This window comes from Etheostoma spectabile, chromosome 9 (genome assembly GCF_008692095.1).
Source record: "Etheostoma spectabile isolate EspeVRDwgs_2016 chromosome 9, UIUC_Espe_1.0, whole genome shotgun sequence".
NCBI lineage: Eukaryota > Metazoa > Chordata > Actinopteri > Perciformes > Percidae > Etheostoma > Etheostoma spectabile.
Genome location: NC_045741.1, coordinates 38,396,377 through 38,421,314, shown reverse-complemented (window position 1 = coordinate 38,421,314; position 24,938 = coordinate 38,396,377). Strand labels below are relative to the sequence as shown.

At 41.1% G+C, this 24,938-nt stretch overlaps 2 protein-coding genes across 2 annotated transcripts; one reads left to right on the top strand and one right to left on the bottom strand.

Annotated features, from left to right (window-relative positions):
- Positions 1 to 2,469: 2,469 nt before the first annotated feature.
- On the top strand, positions 2,470 to 13,479 carry il12rb2 (interleukin 12 receptor, beta 2a). Its single transcript, XM_032525631.1, has 16 exons — positions 2,470 to 2,690; positions 2,971 to 3,101; positions 3,496 to 3,768; positions 4,463 to 4,586; positions 4,684 to 4,868; positions 5,251 to 5,393; positions 5,699 to 5,843; positions 8,603 to 8,670; positions 9,198 to 9,414; positions 9,595 to 9,792; positions 10,289 to 10,381; positions 10,568 to 10,708; positions 10,815 to 10,946; positions 12,025 to 12,121; positions 12,308 to 12,395; positions 12,484 to 13,479. Exons 2-16 carry the CDS (start codon positions 3,032 to 3,034, stop codon positions 12,937 to 12,939), a joined length of 2,430 nt encoding a protein of 809 aa, XP_032381522.1. The 5' UTR covers positions 2,470 to 2,690; positions 2,971 to 3,031; the 3' UTR covers positions 12,940 to 13,479.
- Positions 13,480 to 16,809: 3,330 nt separating this feature from the next.
- On the bottom strand, positions 16,810 to 24,938 carry serbp1a (SERPINE1 mRNA binding protein 1a). Its single transcript, XM_032525630.1, is given in 10 exon segments — positions 16,810 to 18,171; positions 18,398 to 18,601; positions 18,690 to 18,734; positions 19,797 to 19,834; positions 19,837 to 19,964; positions 20,128 to 20,202; positions 22,057 to 22,125; positions 22,266 to 22,409; positions 22,812 to 22,995; positions 24,572 to 24,938. Coding segments are annotated over 10 exon segments (1,200 nt in total). The 5' UTR covers positions 24,828 to 24,938; the 3' UTR covers positions 16,810 to 18,114.

The following is a 24,938-nucleotide window of genomic DNA, read 5'->3' as shown; positions in this document are numbered from 1 at the left end:
AGAGCGAGAGAGAGAGAGAGAGGAAGAAAGAGGGAGAGAGAGAGAGAGAAAGAGAGAGAGAGAGAGAGAGGGAGAGAGGGAGCGCATTTCTCCATGTTCTGTGTTTGTGTGTGATTGATCCGAGCGGGTTTGTAGGGGGGGGGGGGGGGGCGCTGTGATTATCACAGAACGCTGCGCGGCCAGTTGAGGAGTTTTATTCAATCCGAGCACGGATAATGACTCATATTACTCGGATAATACTTGTACTCGGCAAAAGTGCTTTATCCGTACCGGATACTCGTTTCAGCCGGATACTCGGATCACCCCTATATACCAGTTAAGTAGGCTAGACTTTTCACAACCTGGCAACCAAAATATGCTTCTTTCAGCTGGGTTATTACTGATTTAGAATTTAGAATTTAGTTATCAGCGATTAATAAAACCTTAACAACTTATTGAACCAACTAATGTACATACACAACTTGGAGTTAAGAGCCTTCATCCTGCACATGTCAGGTCAAAATTGCTGTTCTGGATAAACTGCTGAATGGGTCTTTTTGTTATTTTCATATAAGGGCATGTTCTCTGTATGTTGGATGGAATTGTAATGTAACGTAATGTAATGGATGCTCTGTAAAGTTTTACTCACATAGTCACCATCTGCAGTTAAACACACAACAACAATAGTTTTTTTAAGACTTCCTGAGAGTTGTCTCACTTCCTCATTTAATATTACAATTTTAGAAGGGTCTCTCCTCCACTGAAAGAAGTTTGAAGTTTTAATAAATCTTCACTGGCCTCGTTTAAAAAAAACGTCTGTCATCCCTCCTACTGATGTTTTTGTGTACCACTGCAGTAATTTTATAAATCTTGAGCATGGTATTGTGCATGTACTTCTAAAGGTGAAATGTGGTGCAACTGGTGGGGAAAGTCCCCCACTGCATTACACAGGTTATGAGAGACTTCGTGCTGTGTGGAAAATGTGATGATGAAGATGCATTTGATGGGTTGTTCTGCTGTTGCAGATCCTCCTTTCACAGGTGTCATGCACTCTAAGATGTAATCTAAACATCAGCCTGCAGAATTTCCTCAATGTGTCAGGGTAAGAAATCAGTCCTTTCATCTTCCATGTGGGATTCAGGAATATATGGGATCAAACCTGCATCTATCTTCTTCATTTCGGTAGCGGGCACATATTTAAACAGGCTACACTTTATCTAGTGGCAGCCCCTCCTAGATGTGTGCCTGCTTGCTCTCATTCTATGCATAATGTTTTCAAGGTGCCAGCTGTTGCGGTCTGATTTGGAGCAACTAGGATTCACAGGATATAAAAGTCCCAGCCTCCTGTTGCTCCACTATTGGTTTTACTGATTTTCACACCTCATTCCTGTATTTAGTTTAAACATTTATTCTTTTTTTGGTAATAAATAATATATTGTCATTTCTGTGTTTCTTCCCACTTTTTGTCATGGCCTAGTGCCAGGTTTATAACAATTTGGGGGCTCATCCTGGGTAAAATGCTTAACAGTAGAACAAACAAACACGGCAGGATATTGTCTGAGCTATTGACATTTATTGGCAAGGAGTGAACTGCCTATGAATAGGGTCCAAAATTAGCACCATCCACCAACTAAATACTGGTGAAATATGATAGTGGCTGCTAGATTTGCCTCACCCACCGTCAGCCAACAAAAACAATGGTTATCTAGTGAGTGGGTGGTACAACTCAGTATTGGAGGAAATTAGTAGGCTTTTATTTTTTCCAGACAGGGACTTGTATGACATCATGTCAGCTGTAAAGGCTATATAAAAGTATCAGATTTTTCACTTAAGTAAAAGTACTAATTCCACAATGTGGAAATACTGCACTGCAAGCTCTACAATCTGCATTTAAACCTTGCATGAAGTCAGTTTTAACAGTAAAAGTACATTCTGCACAAAGAAAAATCTTCCAGACAGTGTTTGACTAGTAGGATATGATACTTTGGATCTATGTATTGCTGCATTGTATTTGTTGCATTTTACTGCTGTAGATAGACTACTTTTTTGCAATCAAATTATTTTTATGTAAACTACCATCTAACTGTTATCATCTGCTTATCCGGGGTCAAGTCGCAAGGGCAGCAGCTCCAGCAGGGGACCCCATACCTTCCCTTTCCCAAGCCACACTATCTGCTACTATGCAGAAACAAATACCATGTCCCAGTTTTTTTTTTTTTTTTTTTTTTATTAAAATCAAAAGATATCACCCAATTTGGAGATACATGGTTTTCACTAGACATGAGGGGTATGCAAAATGTTTTAATCTGGGAAGAAACCAAAGCTGTTAGTGAAAAGTAGTGGATTAAAAAGTACAATATTTGCTTCTGACATGCAGTTGATCAGAAGTATAAGTTGCATTAAACGTAGCCTAGGTAGGCTACAGTACTCGAGTAAAACTACTTAGTTATGTTCCACCACTGCTATAATCATCAGTAGCTTGGTAGTGCACAGTGTCTAACTGTGTGTGTGTGTGTTTCTCACCTCTGGCTCACACACACACATACACACACACAGTGCAGACGGGCGGCAGTCAGCCAGCACGGAGTCTCAGCCTGCCACAGTCTGGGTCCTCTGCTCTAACTAACGATGTAAGGAAGGACTTAATGATGACATATCAAAAGTCTTTAGAAGGCTTAAGGATTAATATGATGCTGGGATGTGATGTCTTGGTGAGTATGACTTTGTTATCCGTGTTTTTATTACCGTCATTATTGACTGTACGCAGCTGCTATGTGACCGGTAGCTATGACACATGGCCGTCCTTATGATTTCATATCAATATGCTATTTGCGCAAGCTACCAGAAAGGAAAAATCATGAAGCACCGAGTGGTTTCCCAGATAAAAACGTTTGAACATTAAGATATTTAAAAAAAAGAAAAAGATGTAGGCTATCCCAAAAAAACAACAACTTTGACCTCATGCATTTGTGCACTTTTCCTTGTTTTAAGGTAAGATAGCAGATCCTGCGGCGATGTAAGAAACATATCAGGAGGCAGTTACTGATGACTCATGGCGATAATGTCCCAAACATGGACCATCTTCATTGTTGTTACTGGGCTGGCCGTGCAGCTTTGCATAGGTAAGCTCAGACTTACCGTGTGGACACATTTCTAATATTTCGTTTCATGTGAAGTATATTGTCATCAAGTTTTTGGAGATAAAGATGAATGGATATAGGCTACATGGAAAGCCTTTCTAGAAAAAAAACCCTAAAGTTATTTTGACAGTGTGTGGTGTGTGGTGTGTGTGTGTGTGTGTGTGTGTGTGTGTGTGTGTGTGTGTGTGTGTGTGCGTGCGTGTGTAGTGTGTGTAGTGTGACAGTTGTATTTATCATGTAAAAGATGTCAGTGATGTTTGTGAAATTGTGACTCTGCATAAGGAAGTGTTTTGTTCAACAAATCCATGATCGATGGCTTTCTTACATTCACACAACTAGATGATATGAACATATAAATCATCATTTCTGCTTATAGGTGAGACATATCCTGAGAAATCCTGTGCCATCTGGTCCAGCCATGGACCTGTGGTGCAGCGAGGCACCAGCTTTAAGGTGTACTGCACCTTTAACTGCAAGTGCAAGGGATCCATGTACAGTGACCATCCGCCAACACTACAGAAACACAACGAAGTTAATTCTACAACTATATATTTCAATGTAGCAAACATAACCAAAAACAGAACATACAGCTGTCATTGTAAGTGTCCTTCTGCTCTGGACCCCTGTGGACTGGACATCTCGGCTGGATGTGAGTATGAAACCAAAGAGCAAAAAAAGCATTAATCTCTGAAATATGTTTTCACAAAAAAGTTTCCTAAACCACACATTTAGTGAATGTCAGACTATTTGTCCTCAGAAAAAGTGATGCAGGATGGTTTACAATGCATGGGGTGTGGTGTTTCAAGATGAGACATTCATATCTTTAGGCGTGACTATAACTTTTCAAGATGCAAGAGATGATAAAAAAGGCACAGCTGGTTCTGCTTTCTCTTTATACTTAGAGTACACACTGTTTGCATGTTGCGGGCTGGGTGCAGCTAAGTCTCAAAGCTAACACAACGTTTTAGGTTCTGACCACAGAGCTGTTGCAAATGGAGTTGACATGTTTTTTGACGCATGCAACATGCCATTTCCCGATCACGAAAAGTGCACACAATATTGTCAACACAAACTTGTTCTGAAATGACACATCCAATACTAAAAAGGATTTTATTTGAACAGTACATTTCATGGATTACTGTAAACCCATGTGTGTTTTTTGAGGATACAACCATCTGAGTTTTTAATGATAATATTACTTCCTAATTTGATGTTCCTGTGTTGGAATGACGTACCAGCAATATATGACTGCGGCTTAAAAAAAATGAAAAGCCTTTTTTAGGCTGATTAGGTTAGGTTTATGTTCTCTTTTTATTCAATTATTCATTTTCTTTGTCCCTTAGATCTACTAGAGAGGCCAACAAATATTTCATGCGTCCACAAAGTTAAAGATAATGAAAGCGGAGTTGTGTCTTGCACTTGGAACAGAGGACGAGATACTTTTCTTAGGAACAGTTCAAAGCTGTGGTAAGTTTAAAAACCAAAATTGAATCAAGAAGTCATCAGAACAATAACACATCGTTTATACCTACTGTCAAATGAAACGTGGCTTTGTGTGTTTCAGTGTGAGAACTGTATCTAAAAGCCACGCAGATACACGGTTCAATGTCTCCAGCAGAGGAACTGATTTTCCATCGGCTAGTTTCCCTGTGACCAGCTCTGTCCAGATGATCTCCGTGCGGGTCCTAGCCCAAAATCCACTGGGTTCTCAAGTGTCAGTCCCAGTCACCTACAACCTCAGTGACATTGGTAAGACAGCAGCATGTAACGCTGATGAAATTTACTCCTAGGTATTGGAATTTTATGACAAGGCATTGTTCAATACTCGATACGAAGAAGGCAATTTGGTATTGAAATCTCAGTACAATGATATTGTGGCTTGAAATCAGATTTGCAAGGTGTCCTTTTATGCTCTAATCCTGATGTTCATGATGGTTAATAATCTCCGTCAGCCCTCCCAACCAAAAAAGCGATGACTACCTCTGATGGCTAGTAATGGTGCAGTGGAATCCTATATTTTCAATTGCTGATTTTATAGCAAAGGAAACTTTAAAAGGTCATCTTGTGTGCCCTTTGTGTCTGTTTTGTTTTTAATGTACTGTACATGACCACTCTGTGTTGATCTGAGCAGCGATGCCATCGAGTCCTGCTCTTGGCCAACCAGAGTGCTCTTCCCGAGAGTGCATCGTCAAAGTGGAGCTGCCTGTGAAGGCTCAACACCTAGAGATCCAATACAGAACAGAAACACAGACATGGACATCTTCTCCTGACACAGTAAGAAGTCTTAACAGCTCAAATTTGGAACATTTAGGGACTTTCAATGAGTTGTTGCAAGAGGTGCTGCGAAAGGTTACTTCAGCCCTTTGAAAACTCTTGAACAGACCTCACAGGTCTTCTGCTGATTCAAAGCCAAAGGCAGATATGAGTGTCAGGCTGACGTGCACAAAGGTGCTCACAATGTTGCATAAGTCTCAAAAACAAGCTGAAATTGGACCATCAATGGTATGCAATGTGATATTAAATGGCATTTTGTTGAAGTGTGTTTTAATCAATTAAAATACACTTATTTCAACTTACAGGGTGTGCAGATGAGTTCAGTACAGGTTCGGTCCATTTCCTCTCTGGAGCCCTACATGTTGTACCATTTCAGAGCCCGATCCAAATTCAGCAGCGGCTTTTGGAGTCCGTGGAGCGCAAACATTTCAAGCTGGACTCAAGAGGAAGGTAAACAAACCGTCGCTAATATATTAACCTGCAGCTCCTGAAGACTATTTTTGCACTTCCTGAGTGAAAGCACTACACTGACTCTGTCTACAGGCAAACAGTTTGGTCTGAATGGATTTACAATATCTCTGTGGCACTTTATCTATGTAATCTATCAGATACTGCAGTACTGTTTCCTTTCTTATGGGTTTTTGTGAGGCAAGTTATCAGCTCACTGACAGTCTGCAGGATACCTGTAAGCCACTGAAACCGTACTGTATGTTAAAGTGCTCATACTACGCTTTTTGGCTTTTTCCCATTACTTTATTGTGTTACATATCTTTTTGTGCATGTAGTGGGTTTACAAAGTGAAAAAGCCTAAAGCCCACCGCAAAGGGAATTACTATCCACCACAGAAAACACTGATCACCGACTGCTTGAAACAGATCTATTGTAATCCAGCCTTTACTTCTGGAACAAAAGCACGACATTTTGCGTCAACCTGTTACACGTTATAAAACTCGCCTAGCTGCTAGTGTGGCTCGCCCTACAACCGAGATAGTTAGAGCAGAAACCCGAAGATTCAGATAACTATCTGCACAGTATACAGTTCAGAAATAAAAAGTTACATATGAAAGACACACACTTTCACATCCCAACCCTCTACCACACACACACTGCCGCCTCCGTCTGCAGTGTGTGAAGTGACACACTTCAGTTCATTTTGAAGCCAGAGGTGAGAAACACACACACACACACACACACACACACACACACACACACACGCACTACCAAGCTACTGATGATTATAGCAGTGGTGCAACGTAACTAAGTAGTTTTACCCGAGTACTGTAGCCTACCTAGGCTACATTTAATGCACCTTATGCTTCTGCTCAACTGCATGTCAGAAGCAAATATTGTACTTTTTATTATTATAAATAATTAGTTTTGCTGTGATGGTAATAAAATCCTTTAAAGAAACCCTATCATGCTCATTTTCAGGTCCATACTTGTATTTTGAGTTTCTACAAGAACATGTTTACATACTTTAATACTCAAAAACACTATATTTTTCTCATACTGATATATACTCCTATTGTAGCCGGGGAATGACTAAACGGCGCAGAAGCAGAACGTTTTACACAACCATACAGAAGTCCTGACGGCACTATTGTAATTAAAAATAAATTTTAAAAAAGACATGGAAATATTACAAATGTACATAATTTACAATATGGGACCTTTAAAAGAAGAGCAATTGTGAGAAGGTGCTGATTTGAAATCTTCCCCATCGTCTTTTGTTGAAATTGGATTTACCTTTTCATTGTTGAAGGTCCCATGGATTTGATGTGTAACTAGGTTGGCATTGCAAAATCCATTAAACGTTTACTTTAAATATATGTTTCCGTTTCTCCTGACCTTATGGGAACAAAACATGTATTGAAGTGAAAAGTCCTTTCTTTTAACTGCCCGTTCGGTCTCCTAAAAACACACTGTTGTAAAGCTCCAATAAGAAAAATCCTAATAGATTAATTTGAGGGGTAGTGCCGAGTAAGAAGCACAGTCAACGTCAATCACAGAGGGATATGATGTAAATGATAATATATGAACTGTTATTAGAGCGGAATAAGGACCCAAAAGCAGAGAGGGGCAGGCAGGCAGGAGAGAGCTTCCAAGACTTTATTTTTCACAAAATAAAGAAAGTAACACAAACACAAGATGCAAAACAGAGTCCCAAAAAGCAAAAGTTTCAAAAAGGTTCAGGGGAAAAAGGAAAGGCAAAAACAGAGAACAAAGGCAGGGGAAAACTCATGGGGATAAACAGGCCACAAGAACAGGAACAAAACATGGGACGCTCCATCAGGAAGACACACAGCACTACACAGAGTAACAAGAATGATCGGAAAAAAGACAAAAGGGGGACACAGAGGTTAAATACAACATTAGGGCGAAATGTGATTCACCTGACATATCACCTCTTCCTCGTAACGAGGAAGAGGTGATACGTCAGGTGAATCACATTAGGGCGGGGCAGGACAATCAGACAGACAAAAAGTAAAACTAGGCAAGACTAGACAGAACAGGAAACCATACTATCAACATAAAACAGGAAACAGAACATACAGACACTCACAGAGGAACACAAGACAGAGACTACCACACAAGACTGGGACGGAGACTAAGACATAAACAGGAGGAGACAAGACAGGACCAAAAAACCAAAGAAGGAGGGAAAGAAAACAAAGCACAACACCCAAACCAACACATGAACATACTTTTACTGTTGGGCTCTCTGACTGCAAAAACAGAACATAACGTAAAAAACTTTAATCTGCAATATCCGGTATTTTTGGGTCATATCCAAAAGACAAACAACAATTATGCATGTGGATCATTACAATATATTGAAGTAAACGTGTAGTTTCTTGCATTGCAGCTGAATAGCTAACACTGACGTTTTACTTTTCAAACAGCCCCTGAACTCGCCAACAGGGAAGTGTTCTTCAAACGCGAGCGTTTAACCAACTGACTTCAATTAACTTCGACAATAAAGACAAGGACATTTTTCATTTTCAAGCATGTCGGATGTGTGTCACTTTCACAGGATTTCCAAATCAATTCCGAATAACTTTTAAGAAACGTCAATTCTATAAACATGTCTTTCACTCGTTCATTGAAAAAAAAAAAACTCTGACTCAACTCTAGTCTGTAAAGTCAAATATCAACCTTCTTAATATCTCAGTATTATTGTCCAGTAACAGATTATGTCATCGTTTCAGCGCCTTCCAAAGAGTTGGATGTGTGGTACGCTGAGCCTGACTCAAAATCACTGAGAGTTTACTGGAAGGTACGTCTTTAAAAAGCATTCCAATTGTTTATTCTGAATTATTGTGAAGGATAATTACACAAAACGCTGCTCTGCTGTACATTTTCGTGTGTTCCCTCTCCCCTCTCTCACTCTATGTGGTTTTGTCACCATAGCTGCCCTTTCTGATCTTCCCGCTTCACTACTACTTTCTACACAAACTAAAGGTCACCCCTTGACCACTTCTGAGGTGTAACACCCTCACACACTTGCACATCCCCACCGTCAGTCACACACACACACAGACACACACACACACACACACACACTCATTTAATGTCACATAAAGACATGAGAGATAAGTGAAACCTGTTGCCAGACACCAAAGTTTCAGTTTACAAGAAAAGAGGAGCTGAGCAGAAATGATGTGTCAGTGTCTTGATTGTGAGCATCCTGTAAAGATGTCCATATCCAATGATCATGTACTGTAAATGCTCATGTTGTTTCTTTTTCTTGAACAAAAGCAAATATATGGTGACAAACTCAATAATGAATTTCTCTGACTGCAGGAGCTGAACATATCCACCGCTAGAGGGAAAATCATAGAGTATAATGTCAGCGTTTACAGCCCAAACTCTGGATTGGTCTTCGTCAATCCAGAGCCAATTAGTGCCGATGCCAGGGATTATTCAGTCCCGTTCTGTGCCGACTGTGAAGTCGCAGTGTGGGCTCGCAACTCCAAAGGACCATCCCCCGCTGCCAGAATTAAAATCCATCACACAAAAGGTAAAGAAAGAAGTAAACTTTGTATGAGTGAATGCATGTTTAATTATGTCTGGAGCTTCATGAAGCCAGAATGGGCCTCTCTTTGTGGGTGAGCAGCCATGTTAAGAGGTTACATGAGAATATCAGACACATTTGTAATACTGAAGGTGAAGTTGGTGTCTATATAATGATCTTTTGCAGCGAAGAGCACGCAGTTCGAGCACCATCAGGACGTGCAAGTAACTGCAGGCAACCACAGTGTCGCCATCTCCTGGAGAAAGCATGACACTGCACCCCTACGCTCAGCATATGTGCTGGAGTGGTACCCAGAGGGCCACAAGCTGGAGGAGCTCAGATGGGTCAGACTGGGCCGGAACCAAAACCATGCTGTTGTTACAGGTGCAGTAAATACTCGCCTTTTCCTTTTTTGTAATTGTTTTTTTATCTAGCTATTTTAATGTTGCTATGCCGCTATCTATGCCGCACCTGTTTACTGGTTCCACTTATTATTCCACTTATTTAGTATTATTCATCATTCCCATTCTCACGTCTCACTTATTATTTATTATTATTCACCATGTCCTATTTCAGAACCGTTCACAATGTTCATACTGTTCATATTGTAATATAATAACAATAATACTATTTATCCCCGTATCCTTTGCACTGTGCTCCACATTTAAATAATTTTATTGAACTCTTCATTGCACTCATGCCTCTATATTGTTTCTGTTTAGAGTATGTATATATTGTGTAAATATTAGTGTGTATATTTTTTGTTTTGGTTGTTTTGTATGTGTAAGCACAGTGTGAGCAACGATGCTCCAAAGTCCTCATACCTGGCAAATAAAGCTGATTCTGATTCTGATTGTGATTGTGATCTTTCATTACGCAGGTATTAAGTCAAATGAGTGCTACGAGGGAGCAGTATATGTTTTAAACAATGAGAGCTCAGTGAGTAGGATCAGATTCTCCACTTCGGAATCAGGTAAGATCTAAGAAAAGTTACCCGGTGTTGATTTGATAATTTATAGTTTATTAAACTCAAACATAACTGATAGAAAATTCAATTAGTAGCAGGAGTATTAAAGTTAAAGTTTCAAAAATTCCTTTATCATCCCTCCTGTGTACATACTCCTGAATAGTCTTTTTGGGCTCTGCTTGTTGCCTGCAGTCCCGGATGTGGGTCCCAGAGTCGAAGAGACGGTTGAGGGAAACAAAGTAAAAGTGACCTGGACAGAGATTCCCAGGGATCAGCGTGGGGGTTGTGTAACCAACTATACCATCTATTTAGAGAACGGACGCCAGTGGTCTTGTAAGAAGCATTTATCTTTACTGAGACGTCTCATACAACGTGTCTATTTGGACGCAGTCACATGAGTACCTCTCTTCTGCTGTATGTATATGAATTTGTATTACAGACACTATACCCGCCTCAGAGAGGATGCATACCATCAAAGACCTGTCTCCAGCTGACTACATTCTGTGGATGACTGCTTCAACGGCTAAAGGAGAAGGCAAAGCATGTCAAAAGGTCAAGTTCTTCATCCAGCGTAAGCAGCGTTCCAAGTTTCTTTAAAGCCGTAGTTTGACACATTTTTAGAAGCTGCGCTCGTTTGATTTCTTCTCAAGAGTTACACGAGAAGATCAATACCACTCTTATGTCTGAACAGCAAATATGAAATGACTTCCTGGAGTCTGCGCTGGTTGCCGGGTCTGCTCCTGGCCAAGAAATAGGCACATAAAGCCCCAAACATCATGGCTTTTAAACATTGGTTTTCAACAGATTAAACAAACAACATATAAGGTGTTATTACGTGAGCTATAGATTTGCTAGTAGGGAGATTTTGTTGGCTGGAACCAGGCTTAGTGGATTCCCCCTGTTTCCAGTCTTTATGCAAAGCTAAGCTAACTGGCTGCTGGCTGTTGCCAAAATGGAATTGGTCTTTTTTATCTAACTCTGTGCAAGAAACACTAAGTGTATTTCCCAAAAGGTCAAACTCTTTATTTAACATTGGAGGAAACTAGTTCTGCTGATTACATGTGTTTCACACCAGCTACTGGCACTGAAATCTTTTTTTTCCCCTTCAAGACTCCACAAAAAATGTATTGAGTAACTGTATTTAATAATATAAAGACCAGCCTTGTCCAAAGAAATTGTGTTCAATTCAGTTTATATTAAGTTAAAATGAGGCTCCACCTGTCTGAAGTAATCAAAGAAAGTAGATTAAAGTTAGTCTTTTTAAAACAAATGATCTCATTGTTTCCTCACTGAGCTGCAGAGAAGGGAAAAGAAACACACATTTCCTAAGAAAGAAAGAAACTTTGGAAGATTTGGAAGCCTTATCAAGTGGCTGACACCTTATATATCTAAACTTTTAATGCACTTTTTGACAAAACGAGGACAGGGTGTTTTGTTCCCCATCCCTCAGATTGAAAACACGTTATCTTTTAGGGACCTGAATTTGGTTTGAACCCATCCTTTAAAAAATGTTATATACACTGATAATTTTGATGTGATTTGAAAAAAAGTCTTTCGATAGATAATCACCTACTTCTTTCCTTTTTACTACGTAGCTGAATATATATGCTGCAGTCTTACATCTTGCTGTTTCACTATCACTGTTGCAGAGGAGACCCAACTATCCCTCCTACTAGTGAGTGCAGTCGTCGTTACAATCGCGTTGTTTCTGGTGTGTGTGTACCAGAGTTCAGCCTTAAAGCACAGGTATGTGAGTAGCTCTCTATGGATGTGAAAACAACTTATAAGCTCACGCCTTCTATTTTTTGTCCATCTACAGTTCTGCAGAAACCACACAACAACTGTTTCCTAAGAAATTGTGTTGCAATAAAAATGTATTGTGGTGCCATTAAACTTTCCATTCCGTGTTGTTTTTTTCACATTCCCCCTCAGGCTCTGGGTGTATTTACAGTGCGTCATGCTCGATGATGTGCCAGATCCTGCAAACAGCAAGTGGGCACAACAGTGTACCCAGGAGAAGGTGATTATGTAAAAGTGGATAAAATACAAACTGCTGTAAATTGCAACTCGCTGTTCATAGTTTAAGCCTGTATCTCCCTTCAAAACAGGGCAAGATGAACCTCCAGCTGCTGCTGAGCAACTCCAGTGTGACCGAGGAGGAAGAAGAGCCCATCCTGGTGGATGTGGAGGAGCTGCCCAAGCAGAGCAGTGACATCTGCCCACTTACACTCTCTCCTCAAACCAGTCGGAGCCCCGAGTCAACACCGGCCAGACTGGCCTACCCTCTGACCACCTACATCAAGAGCTTCTCCCACGACTCAGACAGCTCCGACCACACCCAGACATCTCTGGACACCAACACAACTGTCGGCTACATCTCATCACACGGGCCGGAAAATATGGACGAGGAATCCCAGGAGGAGGACGAGGATGAGGAAGAGTTTGTAGGAATGCTGGGTTTCTTCCCCAGTCCCAACATCTTCATGGAGCCGCTGGAGTTCGGAGGGAAGTTGACCCTGAGTGCGGTCAAAATTGACTGCAGTGACATCTTTAAGAACAGTTAGTGTTAACCTGAAACCAGAACTCTTTGGTGAGGTGAGGTTTGAGTGAAAGCGATTTTTTGGGGAAGAGGACGGCTAGGTGGGGTTTCAGCACCTATACAAAAGACACCGAACACAATGACTGGACCTGGTGACTGGATTCCTCTTTTTTTTCTTCTTTTTTTTTGCATCACGCACCTTGCTGCATGAACTACCTCTTTGCTCATTGAAATCTGAACTGTTACAAAAAGCTCTCTTGCTAAAGTCTTCCAGAGCTGTTGTGCAGGAATAATGTTTGACTGAAAAAGTACTTTCATTTAATGCATTACCATTGTTTTCTCTTCAGAGCAGCATCGGACACACTAACACCATTACCTATGTCCTTCAGATATTGTAATTTCTCCCTGCCTGATTTAAAGTATTTAAAGGTCCCATGGCATGAAATGTAACTTCATGAAGTTTTTCAACATTACCATGAGTTCCCCTAGCCTGTCTGTGGTTCCCCAGTGGCTAGATATGGCGATAGGTATAAACCGAGCCCTGGGTATCCTGCTGTGCCTTTGAGAAGATGAAAGCTCAGATGGACCGATCTGACCTCATAAGGGGCAAGATTACCTCCCATTGCCCACCCAGAGAATTTGGCCCATCCTTGAGAGAGAGACATCATGGCTTTCAAACAACCAAAGTGGCAGTTGGTCAAGGCCACGCCCCCCAGCCTCCCCCTTGCCCCCCCCCCCACCCCATCTCCTCGTCAAAAGCTACAGACTCATAAATGGCACATATAAGGAAAGCTCATTGTGGGACTGGCTCTAGTGGCTGTAATTCTGCACCAAGGCTGAATTTTGGGAAAGAGACCTCAGATACAGTGGTAGGGGACCACTAAGGTCTATATAAAAGCATTCAAAAAACACCATGTCATGGGACCTTTAAATAAGACACCCATACACTGACGGCGCTGATAAGGCCCTTTTTTCACAGCAGACATTTTGACTTGTCATATTAGGAAAAACACAGGTGTTACTAATAGAATTAAATCTATAGTGCGTAGTTTCTGTTGCCCCCATGAGGAATTCTAAGTAGTGACAACGCGTCGACATGATACAGCCTTCTGTGATCAGGCACGCGCCCCCACTCCTTCTCCACGCAGTTGCTAGTTGCCAAGGAGGACATGGGGGATTAAAAAGACATGATGGACTTATCAGAAGAGGTAATTTTCTTCACTTGATTTTCTGCACGGGAAAGTCTCTGGACGCCACAATCTTCTGAACATATCCATACTGAGAAGCACAGAGAGAGTTGTATGGAGCTGATAGTCTTAATTAGCATTGTAGCAATTCATTTGGCAATGGCTTGAATGTAACGGACGATCATTAATTTAAAAGGGTTATGCAGTAAAGCTTTAACAATGGCTCCGTTGTGTTCAAGTGTATAAGTAAGCCACGGCAGTGTGACAGTGAACAAGCATGCACAACACCCTGAAACTGAAGCAGCAATTTTAGTTGCACCTGTACTTTTCCTAGTGTGACATGTCCAAATGTCTCCTGTCCTGCATGTAAAAGGACAAATACATACTCTATCACAGTTTAAATACATCTATGCTACCTCAATCTTAGCTCATCAAAAACAATAGATAGTGAGAATTAGTAATAGGAAATTGTCTCTCAGATTTGTTAGTGGCACGGGCGGGTAATATTGCTGCAGGATGACAGATGATTCGTTATAATTTTGCTGAAGACTGATTGGATCCGAATCATGATCAATCAATTGTAACACTGTATATACATTTAGTAATATTTGGAAACAGGATGAAGAGTTTACAGCCATGTTAGTAGCTCTGTGAGGCTGTAAGGCACAACCTGATTTGAGCTAAATACTAACGTCAGCATGCTTACATGCGCAAAAATGACAATGCTAACATGCTGATGTTTAGCAGGTTTAATGTTAGGCTTATCATCTTGGTTTAGCATGTTAGCATGCTAGTTGTTGCTAATTAGCGCTCAACACAAAGTAAAGTGAGGCTGAAGGTCATTAGTTTTGTAGCTATTTGGTCATAAAACCAAAGTATTGGACAAATTTAAATCGGGACCTGATGGATCTAGATTATCACCAAAGTGATTAGAAGTCATCCTACTGGTGAACGGTCAATGTGTGTACCAAATGTCATGGCAATTAACCCAATAGTTTACAAGACATTTCACTAGAAGCCAAAGAGAACCTGCTGGGTGGTGCTAGAAGGAAAAATCAGGGAAACACCAAGGTAAGATTCATCCACTTGGGACCATGAATGTCTATAAAAACGTCATGGCAGTTAGTGAGAGTAGTTGTTGCAGTTGAGAGACTATATTTCAGTTTGTTCAAAGCGATAAACCCAATGAAGTCGCCATAATAGTAAACATTTGTTGGCTATCCCTAGAGCCAGGCTGCTAGCATGGTGAAAATCAGATGTTTTAAAAATGTTTGTATGTTTACTGTATTTCTTTACAGTTTCATCAACAGACTGGAAACTGTCCCTTTCTATATTATTCTATCAGTTTAACTTGTATAGAAACGTTTGATTCAGTTATTTGCTTACTTAATGGGAGAGTCTGATGTTGTGATTTTATGTCAATGCAAATAAACAAGTTGTTTCCTCCTCTGCACTCACTGCCCACTTTATTAGGTACAACCCCCCAGGAAACTCGGGTTACAATGAGCACAGCTCTCCAAAATTGGACAGTAGGAGATTGGAAAAAATGATGCCTGGTCTTATGAGTCTCCATTTCTGCTGCACCATTCAGATGATAATGTCAGAATTTAACATAAACAACATATAAGCATGGATCCATTCGGCCTTGTTTAACGGAAAGGGCTGGTGGTGGTGTAATGGTGTGGGGGATATTTTCTTGCCACACATTTGGGCCCCTTAGTACCAATTGAGCATTGTTAAAACGCCACAGAGTATTGTTGCTGACTGTGGCCATCCCTTTATGACCACAGGCTGCAAATTCAGAGGTGCATGCTGGGTAATTTTGTCAGTCAAAGCAACACCACTGAAGGACTGAGTAAACATCCAATTGAATTGTAACTGAAGATGACAATGAGACTGGGCGTTTAGCAGCAGCATAAAAATGCAGTAAGTGGTGCAGTAAATACATTTCTAAGATCCCCATGTTGTCAAGCAACACATTGAGTAAGTGCAAAAGACAACAAACAGTACCTTTAGAGCAGAGTATGAAAAGCACAAAATAACCCCAACCCCCACCCACACTGCAGTCCAGGGGTGGTTCACATTGCGCCTGTTGCTGAACCGGACAGGACACGCCACAGGATTCACTTCATTTTACAGTTTAAACCAACTTATTTAAACTGTCCAGCAAACCACTAATTACTAAAAAAAAAAAAGTAAATACATTTAATTAAAATACTGCTTCCAGCAGGATAACACGCCATGTCACCGAGCCCAATCGTCTTAAACAGTGTGTTCACAGTACTTAGATGGCCTCCAGTCGCCAGATCAGTCCATTAGAGCACCTTTGGGATGTGGTGGAAGAGAGATTAGCATCATGTATGTGCAGCCGCCACATCTGTAACAAATGTGTGATGCAATCCTATTTATATGAATCAGGGTAGGTTGATTGCTAGGGTGAAGTACCAGGATATATCAGTGTTGGCAGCACACAAGGCTCTGGATACCAGAATTTATAATTTCACATTTTACAAAGGCGGGAGGTGACCATTAGACATACTGCAAGTTTACCCAGTAAAGGTGTCAGTGTGGACACTTACCTTAAATAGCACAATGGTGTTTTATACCAGAGATTATGTATGCAAATTAATAGGGTTTAAAGTAGGTACTGTACACTTGTAAATTAATTTAACCTGTGTGCAGGCAAGCTAAAATAAAATGACAATGCAAAAGATTTAGCGACCATCTTTATTTACCGACAGAGGTCTCTAATAGCAGGGCAAGAATTCACACATTTGTAAAGCACTTTAATTGTTCCACACAATGAACGACTGTATTTCTTTCAGAGCAATTATGCAGTGGTACCACTGTGGAAGCTACAGGGCAAGTCAACCGTGGGAGGAATATATCAGCACAGAAGAGACTGCAAAAACAAACTGATGCTAGGCTGAGTTTACATGTGTGGAAGGATGCTCGAGTGGAGTGTGTTAACAGTCGGGAGATGGTCTGAGGGCTTCCAGAAGACTACAGCCGCATCTCAACTGTGTAAAGACACTTCCTCTCTTTATCACTCTTGAAAGTAAAAACAAAGCCATTATTTGAGTTGCACTTGGCTGGTAATCAAAGATGAAATGGGCAGCGAGAACGTGATATTAGATGGTGAATAGCATCCCAAATACAGAACAAATGGAATAACATTCCGCTTTCCACTTGACAATTCTCAGGATAAATGCAAATTTAGGAGAGTAACCACCAATGTGTTCCTCAAAAATGAGCCAATATTTTTCCTTTAGAACATTTTCGTTAAAAACAACCTTAATACAGATTTAGGCGCCATTCCATCAAAGTATTCAAATGTAGGCAGCAACACTTGATCCAAGATCAAGGCGTGTCTTATTTTCACCATGTGAACAGTCTGAAAGAATTTATGAAAATAGTTAACATTTACAGGCCAAAGATCATACAAGAATAGACCTCCTGTATAAAATATAAAACAATATCCCAGTGCTAAAGAAAATAATAATCCATAAATCTTAAGCAATGCAGTAACCTCATCAGAAATACCTGGTGCGGCAGAGCTTATGAGCTTGGGTTGGAGCTTAACAGTGGCTATCAAAGTGAGCAAGCAATGGCTCACACCAAGCTAAAGACACCCTTCTTATTCTTACATTTTGAAATGCACATTTTCAAGCAGCAATTACAAAAATGTATCAATGGACAATGCATAACCTCTGAAAAAAATACTGTATGAAAACATCCCTGCTACTTTGTTTCCAAGTACAAAACCTCTACCAATAAGTTGCTCCAGAGTAGCAAGAAGTCCTTTTCTTTTTTTGTTTTTTTTTGTTAATTTCTGTTTTTTTTTCCATCTTCGTTTTGTTTTTATTGGGTAAAACTCAGTCCTCACTTTGAGTGTCATGGTTAATGACAGTCTTCTCCATCATTTGACTTTGCTGAAGGATCCAGGAACATGCAAGCCTCGTAGTGGAGGTGCTCAGGGGGCTCCTGTAGGCCTGAGAGACAGCAGCCTGGGCTTAAGCCAGGGCTGGGAAGGCCTCTGGGTCGTCCACGTTGGGCACAGACGCAGATGACTGAGGAAAAGTCAACATTGAGTAGGAGTTAGAAAATTTAACATTTGAAGATGTGCCCTTTGGCTAAAATAAATAAATAAATAAAACATTTCAAATTTCATTGGCAAGTCATTCTTACACGTACACTTTACCCCTTGGAAGTGTGATGCTGTATTCATGGAGACAAAAAAAACAAAGCAGATAAAGCGCAGACGTGCTAATGACATGACACCATAAGATGATCTACCTTATCAGTCCTTCCTCCGCGGACCGGCCTAGTGACTTCGCCAGGGGCAGCGCTGGGTGCGCTGCCACTGCCGCGGCCACGTCCGCCCCGGCCACCACGTGGTCCCCCGCGTCCACGACCTGGACGGCCCAGGTCTCCAAAATTGATCTCCAGTTGGGACGTAATGTCATTGGCTGGCTTCCGGAAGTGATGTTCATCCTCAATCTGAATTTGAAAAATCAAGTAAAAAGCCAAGTATGATTTTTGAGGTTTGGTTTATTTTGAGCACATTGTGCAAGAGCAAAGCTTTTACCTTTGACTCCTCAATCTCAGGGTCAATCACTTCTTCTTTCTTATCCTGTGTTGGAGAAATGCAAAACAAACATTTACACAACATAATACGCTAAATCATGTTGGTGCAAAGACACATTGTTATTATACATTTAAAAAAAAAAATCCTATCAAGACCTACATTTCCTTTTCAAAAGGGGCTCACCATTCCTAAGTGATCCCTTTCTGGGCTCACTCTGTAAAGGTCATTGGTGCAGTAAGCATTTTCCCATTTTATAGTTTCAATTTGAATTGTTCTACATCTTGAATGAAAGACAAGTGTTTAACGCACACAGAGATCAAGCAGAACTATGCTAGTCAGTGACTAATTAAATTCAATTTTATTTATAGTATCAATTCATAAGAGTTATCTCGAGACACTTTACAGATAGAGTAGGTCTAGAACACATGCCATAATTTACAAGGACCCAACAGTTCTAGTGGTTTCCTCCAGAGCAAGCATTTAGTGCGACGGTGGCGAGGAAAGACTCCCTTTTAGAAAGAAACTTTGGACAGACCCAGGCTCTTGGTAGGCGGTGTCTGATGACCGGTTGGGGTTAATGTTATTTTCTCTTTATATTTGTTTTGATGCTTTATACATTCTCTGCATGACATTTCTCTTAAAAAGTGAATTACCACAGGCTGGCAGCTACAAACTCCACCTAGTCCTGTGGTTGGAGTGGAGCATGTGACGTGCAGCTATTAAGGACCTTTAGCGCTTTTATTTAGCAGCTAATTTCAGTGAAGTTTGAGTTGAGCCTGACCACCCGCAGTCATTCACAGGAAACTGATGCAACACTTGTTTGCCTGATCTGCGTAGACAGACTGCCTTGCAATTTACTCACTGACAACTCAAAAGTGATGAGATTTCCTTGATAAAAGGGGCAGGGTGTAGTATTTGTACATTTATCTTATTACATTGATTTGAAGAAAGAAAGAAAGAAAGAAAAAGAACTGTCTTTTTTTGGATGACCCCAAGAAGTTAAAATATTGTCTACAAAGTCAAATTTATCATAGTCTACCAAACTAATCACCAAAACTGAATGTGAAACATGGATGTATTCAGAGCAGAGCTATGGGCTTGACTCACTTCTGCCTTGGACTTGTGCAGCACAAATCCTTGTTCCAATCAGCTCCCTCATTGGCCTTACGGATGTTGAACTCCACCTTGGCCCTCTCCTTGTCCTGCATGGCCTTCCATTCATCCAGAGTCATCTCCTTGGGACCTTCTTCCTTTACTTCCTCGACCTCATTCTCCCTTCAACACACACACAGACACACAGTGTCACAGCGTTAATGTTAAATATAAATGTGGGCTTGGTGGCTGGTTGTCTTTCTTTGAACAGCAACGACTATGCAGTCCGAACTAATTACATGTTATGAATGCTTTATTAAAAAAAAAAAAAAAAAAAAAAACTAACTTGTTCTCAGAGTCAGCCGGTGGATGCTCCTCGCCTTCAGGGTTCTCTTCAGTGACGTTCGATTGGTCAAGCTCGCTAGAAAAGAAAAGAAATCTCTGGTAAAGACTTGGTATGGAGAACTAGGGAATTAATATATCCTCTTGTCCAATATGCTTATCCAACCTCTAGGTGTGTAAAGATGCAATGACACAAATTGATATTTTATAATTTACACTTTTTATTGATCTGCAATGGGGAAAATACAAGTTACACTCGGTCATCACACACACAAACACACACGTATTATCACAGATATGACAACATCGATACACGGACCCCTGATCGGTCTAAACGGACCACGGGTCGGCTGATGGCCCGGTTCTGTAGGATTTTGGACTTGGTCATTAATGTTTGGGTTGGCAGGGATGAGCCAATCAGTGCCTTTGTTTGGGTTTGCGAAGAAAAAAAACGTGCCAACTGTAGGTTTGTTTTTTGAGTTAGTGGTGAGAGGAATACATCGTAGATGTTGAAAATTGTACTAGCTAGGGTCTGTGAGTCATCCATCCGTGTGTGTTTGTGTTTATTAGCATGTGAGAAGACTGGTTTATTTTAATTTTATAATATAATAGGATGATTGATGATTATCTGAGGGCTCACAATGACTAACGTGGACCAATATTTGGGTTACTGTCTCAGATCACAGCAGCAAGGAGGCCGTTTCATTTACTTTAGAGCCGATGCGTTTGTCATTTGGTTATCAGTGGCTAGCTTATCAAGTTGAAGTTGTACTATTATCATATCCTAGCTTTATTACAGGGTCCCTTTTACGAAATATATATTTATTTAAAGAAGGAAATGCTTCTTTTATAGAACTGTCTAATTTAATGTATAATGGGAAATGAATGTGATAACATTCAAAGCATATTAACTGTATATCAGATTGAATCATATTTCATTGAGTTGTTCCATAATAAAAACGTATTGTCCATGAACCGTATCTTAGCCCACTTATCTAAATAAGTATCAAATTGTTTTATTAAAGGGAGCGATGGCCAACCCTACCAAACTTCACATTATATCATAACATGGCAAACAAAGCTCACAAGGTTTTCACTCAACGATAAGCCACATGTGCTGAAGAGCGCACAAGCTAATTGGCGTGCGGGTCTGTCAAACTATGGTGAGTGCAAACAAAATGGAGCTGGAATGCCCGCTTGCAGGTTCCTGATCAGGTACAACAGCAACGGAGACAGTTGTGTACAAGAAGTGTCAACACTGCTCGACCGCCGTAGGACATGAGAACGAAAACTTGTCACCTGGACAAGGAAAATAAGCTGTTTTCAACGCAAGCGTCAAGCAGGCTTTAGGCGCAAAAGCAGAACGAGATCATACAATTACTGAAGCAGTTGACATTCACATTGGCATATAGCCACGGTGGACCGAATTGAAACGTTCCTCCAAACGCGCAAATGTTCTTTATTTTATGGATTTTTTTTAATTATTTGATTGCCTACTGTGACCTGTTGCCTTTTGGGAAAGAGTTTTAGTGTTGTGCAGTGTCATACAGCATTGTTCCTTATTTTTGTAATGAAAATAATTTACTGAAATTCTTTTAATTTCCAATCAGGTTAAGTCATTCTTAATTTGGCAAAGGGTAACTGATAAACTGGTGTATTTTGACTTATTCTATTTAAATAATTTGACACAATTCTGAACTAGGAGTCCATTTGATTATCAGAATTACAACTGGGAAAAAAGAAAATTGGAATACCAAAGTATACCAAGACCTACCTACCCAATGCATCTCCAAATGAGACTATTACAAGACACTATCAAGTGTTCTCTAAAAAACTCATACAAGGAAAACCCATATTGCATGAATAATTTTGAGTTCAGGTGTTCTATTCCTCCCATCATGCAAAGTTTCTGTTTGCATGTATAAGAACTTACGTTATGTCATCCTTAACAGTGCCCCAGTTGTGAGATCCACTTCCACCACGCTTCTCCTCACCCTTCATACTACTGAAAGAAAATTAGCTTTAGCCAGGATCATGACACACGCACTGCATCAAACACACCACATCTTTAACAGACCTGTTGTAAAAAAAAAAAAAGAATATTTTATTTAATGGCTTTTATAAGAACTAAAATGTACTTACGATCGGTCACTGCCACTGTGTCTATCAAATTCACGCTTTCCTCTGGAGTCAAAGCCATCGTTGCGTCCAACCCCACGGCCTCTGGCACCGCCACGGCCGCCTCTGGCACCACCGCGTCCTCTCATCGGCCTATCACCAATAGATCTAATGAAAGGGACAAACATTGTCAAATCCAATTTAAAGCATGGGTGTCTCTCCCTATCAGAAGCTTTGATCTAAAGCAGGTCATCTACAGGCTGTTCTCTCTTATAAAGTGGACAGCACGATTTTACTTAAGTTTGTTTAGTTTTATCAATTTTACACAAGTAAACTGATAAGGAACCACATGAGCCTACAGCAATTTGAGCAAAACTAAGTTACAAAGCCTTATCACTGTAAGCAACGCCTTTAACGGTTGCTGACCCTACCCCACCCCATAGTGAATGTTGCGTTTTCCTCATGTGGAGCTAGAAAACAAAAACGTCTAATAATAGGGGATTCACTCTCCTCTTTTCAAAAATGATTGCTGTTCAATTAAGATGTCTGTCGATTAGAATATGAACTCACTTCTCAACTGAGAATTCACCTCCCTCTGGCTTCTCGCCCGCATCACCAGCAGGCCTGTCGAAGCGGCGTGGGGGCCGCCTGTCCACGGGCCGCCTGTCTGTGGTGGGGCGCCCCTCTCCCTGGCCGCCCTGGGGTCTGAAGCCTTCGCCCTCTGGCTTGCGGCCCATTCTCCTCATGCCGGCACCTAGGATTGACCACAACAGGAGGATTAGAGGACCAATAGCACTGATAGATCAGGACCCACTGAGGAGCCGCAGACAAGAGAAAGAAGAGGAAGTGATTGTTCAGTTTAAATGGAGCAAATAACTGCAATTACTGTGCAGAATAAAAGAAGCAGCTAGTAGGATCCATTTACTAAATACTGTGCAACGTCCTTTTATCTGCAATGGAATCCAATGATTAAAAAGGGGGTAAACTACAGCGTACACAAAAACAGAACCCGCAGGTGAGTAATCTTATGTAGACCCAAGTTAGCAACATGTGCTTAAGTGAGCATGTGCTTAAGCCAATTGAGTAGACTTGTTTTAAACACACTCTTCGCTAGATGAGGCAGGTGAGTAATCTTATATCATAATAGGATCAAGAGTAGAATCCCCCATTATTTCCTAGTCCGATTGAAAAGTGTGCTTATCCCTTTAATCACTTGGTTACTGTAGTTGGAATTACCACCTACATAGTTTTTAACCCGCCATGGCACACGGTTGACTGCTGCTGGCCCAGTGTGACACAACAAGTCCCACCCATTGCTTAAATCACCAGCTACCAAAATAGACACCCTCCACTACACAGCAGCAGCTGGGTGCATCATCGTTGGCGCACCTGTCTCATCTTCTCTTAAGCAAAGGGATATAAGCTCGCTTGGCAGACTTACATGATAATAATGGCCAACTAACTGCCCGTGCGTAGGTGACTGGATGCTTCGAACTTACTAAATTAGTATGAACACGCCGCACCAAAATGTACACTTTGAACAAATGTTTACAGGCTACACGTTAAATTCAAAAATATGATAATCTTCATAGATCATACTATCTGGCATAGAGGAAATAGGAAATTAAATGATTTGAGGCAGGTCGATCACATGCAATGAGCATGTATGTGCGCCAATGGGAAGTGGCAGTTTGGAGGCTGTGCTTTAACAGCTCCACACTCCAACCACGAGGTTCATCACCGTGAGAGGAGTGCTGCTCCTAATGTCAGACACATCCACCGCGAGGAACATGATGCATTTACTTCACTTTGACAAGTGTGTTGTATTTCAATGTGAAAGATAGTACTTCGCAACGCGGCATCTATTTAATCACGTTTAAAAATTAAAATTTTTTTTTTTTTAAACAGAAAATTTCTTGTTCGACCAATTTAGGATAAAATTAGCAATACGTGTGTTTACTGAAGGTCACGACTTTACAGGAGTAACGTTTTAACACCTCCAGGCCACTTTCTCCAGTTAGCCAGGCTTTCGGGTTCTGCTTGTTCAACAAGGCCGGTGGGGGTGGGGGACAAGCCAAAACAAGCTGGCCTGCAAACAGTTCATCACCGAATCGGTTAAGCCCCACACATCCCGTTGCTTTACACGTTTTTATGAATGCTATAGTTCCAGCAACTGACAGCAAACACGGGCACAAAAGCAGCCATGCGGACCTCATGTTACGGGGGCTTGGGAACCGCTGCTAGCTAGTAAGCAAGCAACTTAGCCTGTTAGCCTAAAGTCTATTACTTGCAGCTTGGCTAAGGGTGACAAAAATAGAAATAAATCTTACCATCTTTCTTAAGTGGGACGGGGGCCTGGGTCTCCTCCTTCTTATCAGTAAGGGGGACCTTTCTGTCTTTTTGGGACTCCTTTTTCGGCTGCTTGGCAGCCTGGGCTGCAGTCTTGGCGGCACCAGGAGCAGGAGCCTCCTTCTTCTTTACTTCAGCTTGCTTAAGCAGCTCAAACGGATCCGACTCGTCGTCAAATAACTGGTCGAACCGATTGGTTATGGCACAGCCAAAACCTTCTTGCATTTGTCCGGGCATGATGGCGCCCCTTCAGCAGGATTTCCTCCGATTCTACGAGGCTTGGTGCGAACACTTCGCTAGATGAAGCCACAAGATGGCTGGGAAAAGGACGTTCTTCTCTTCCGGTGC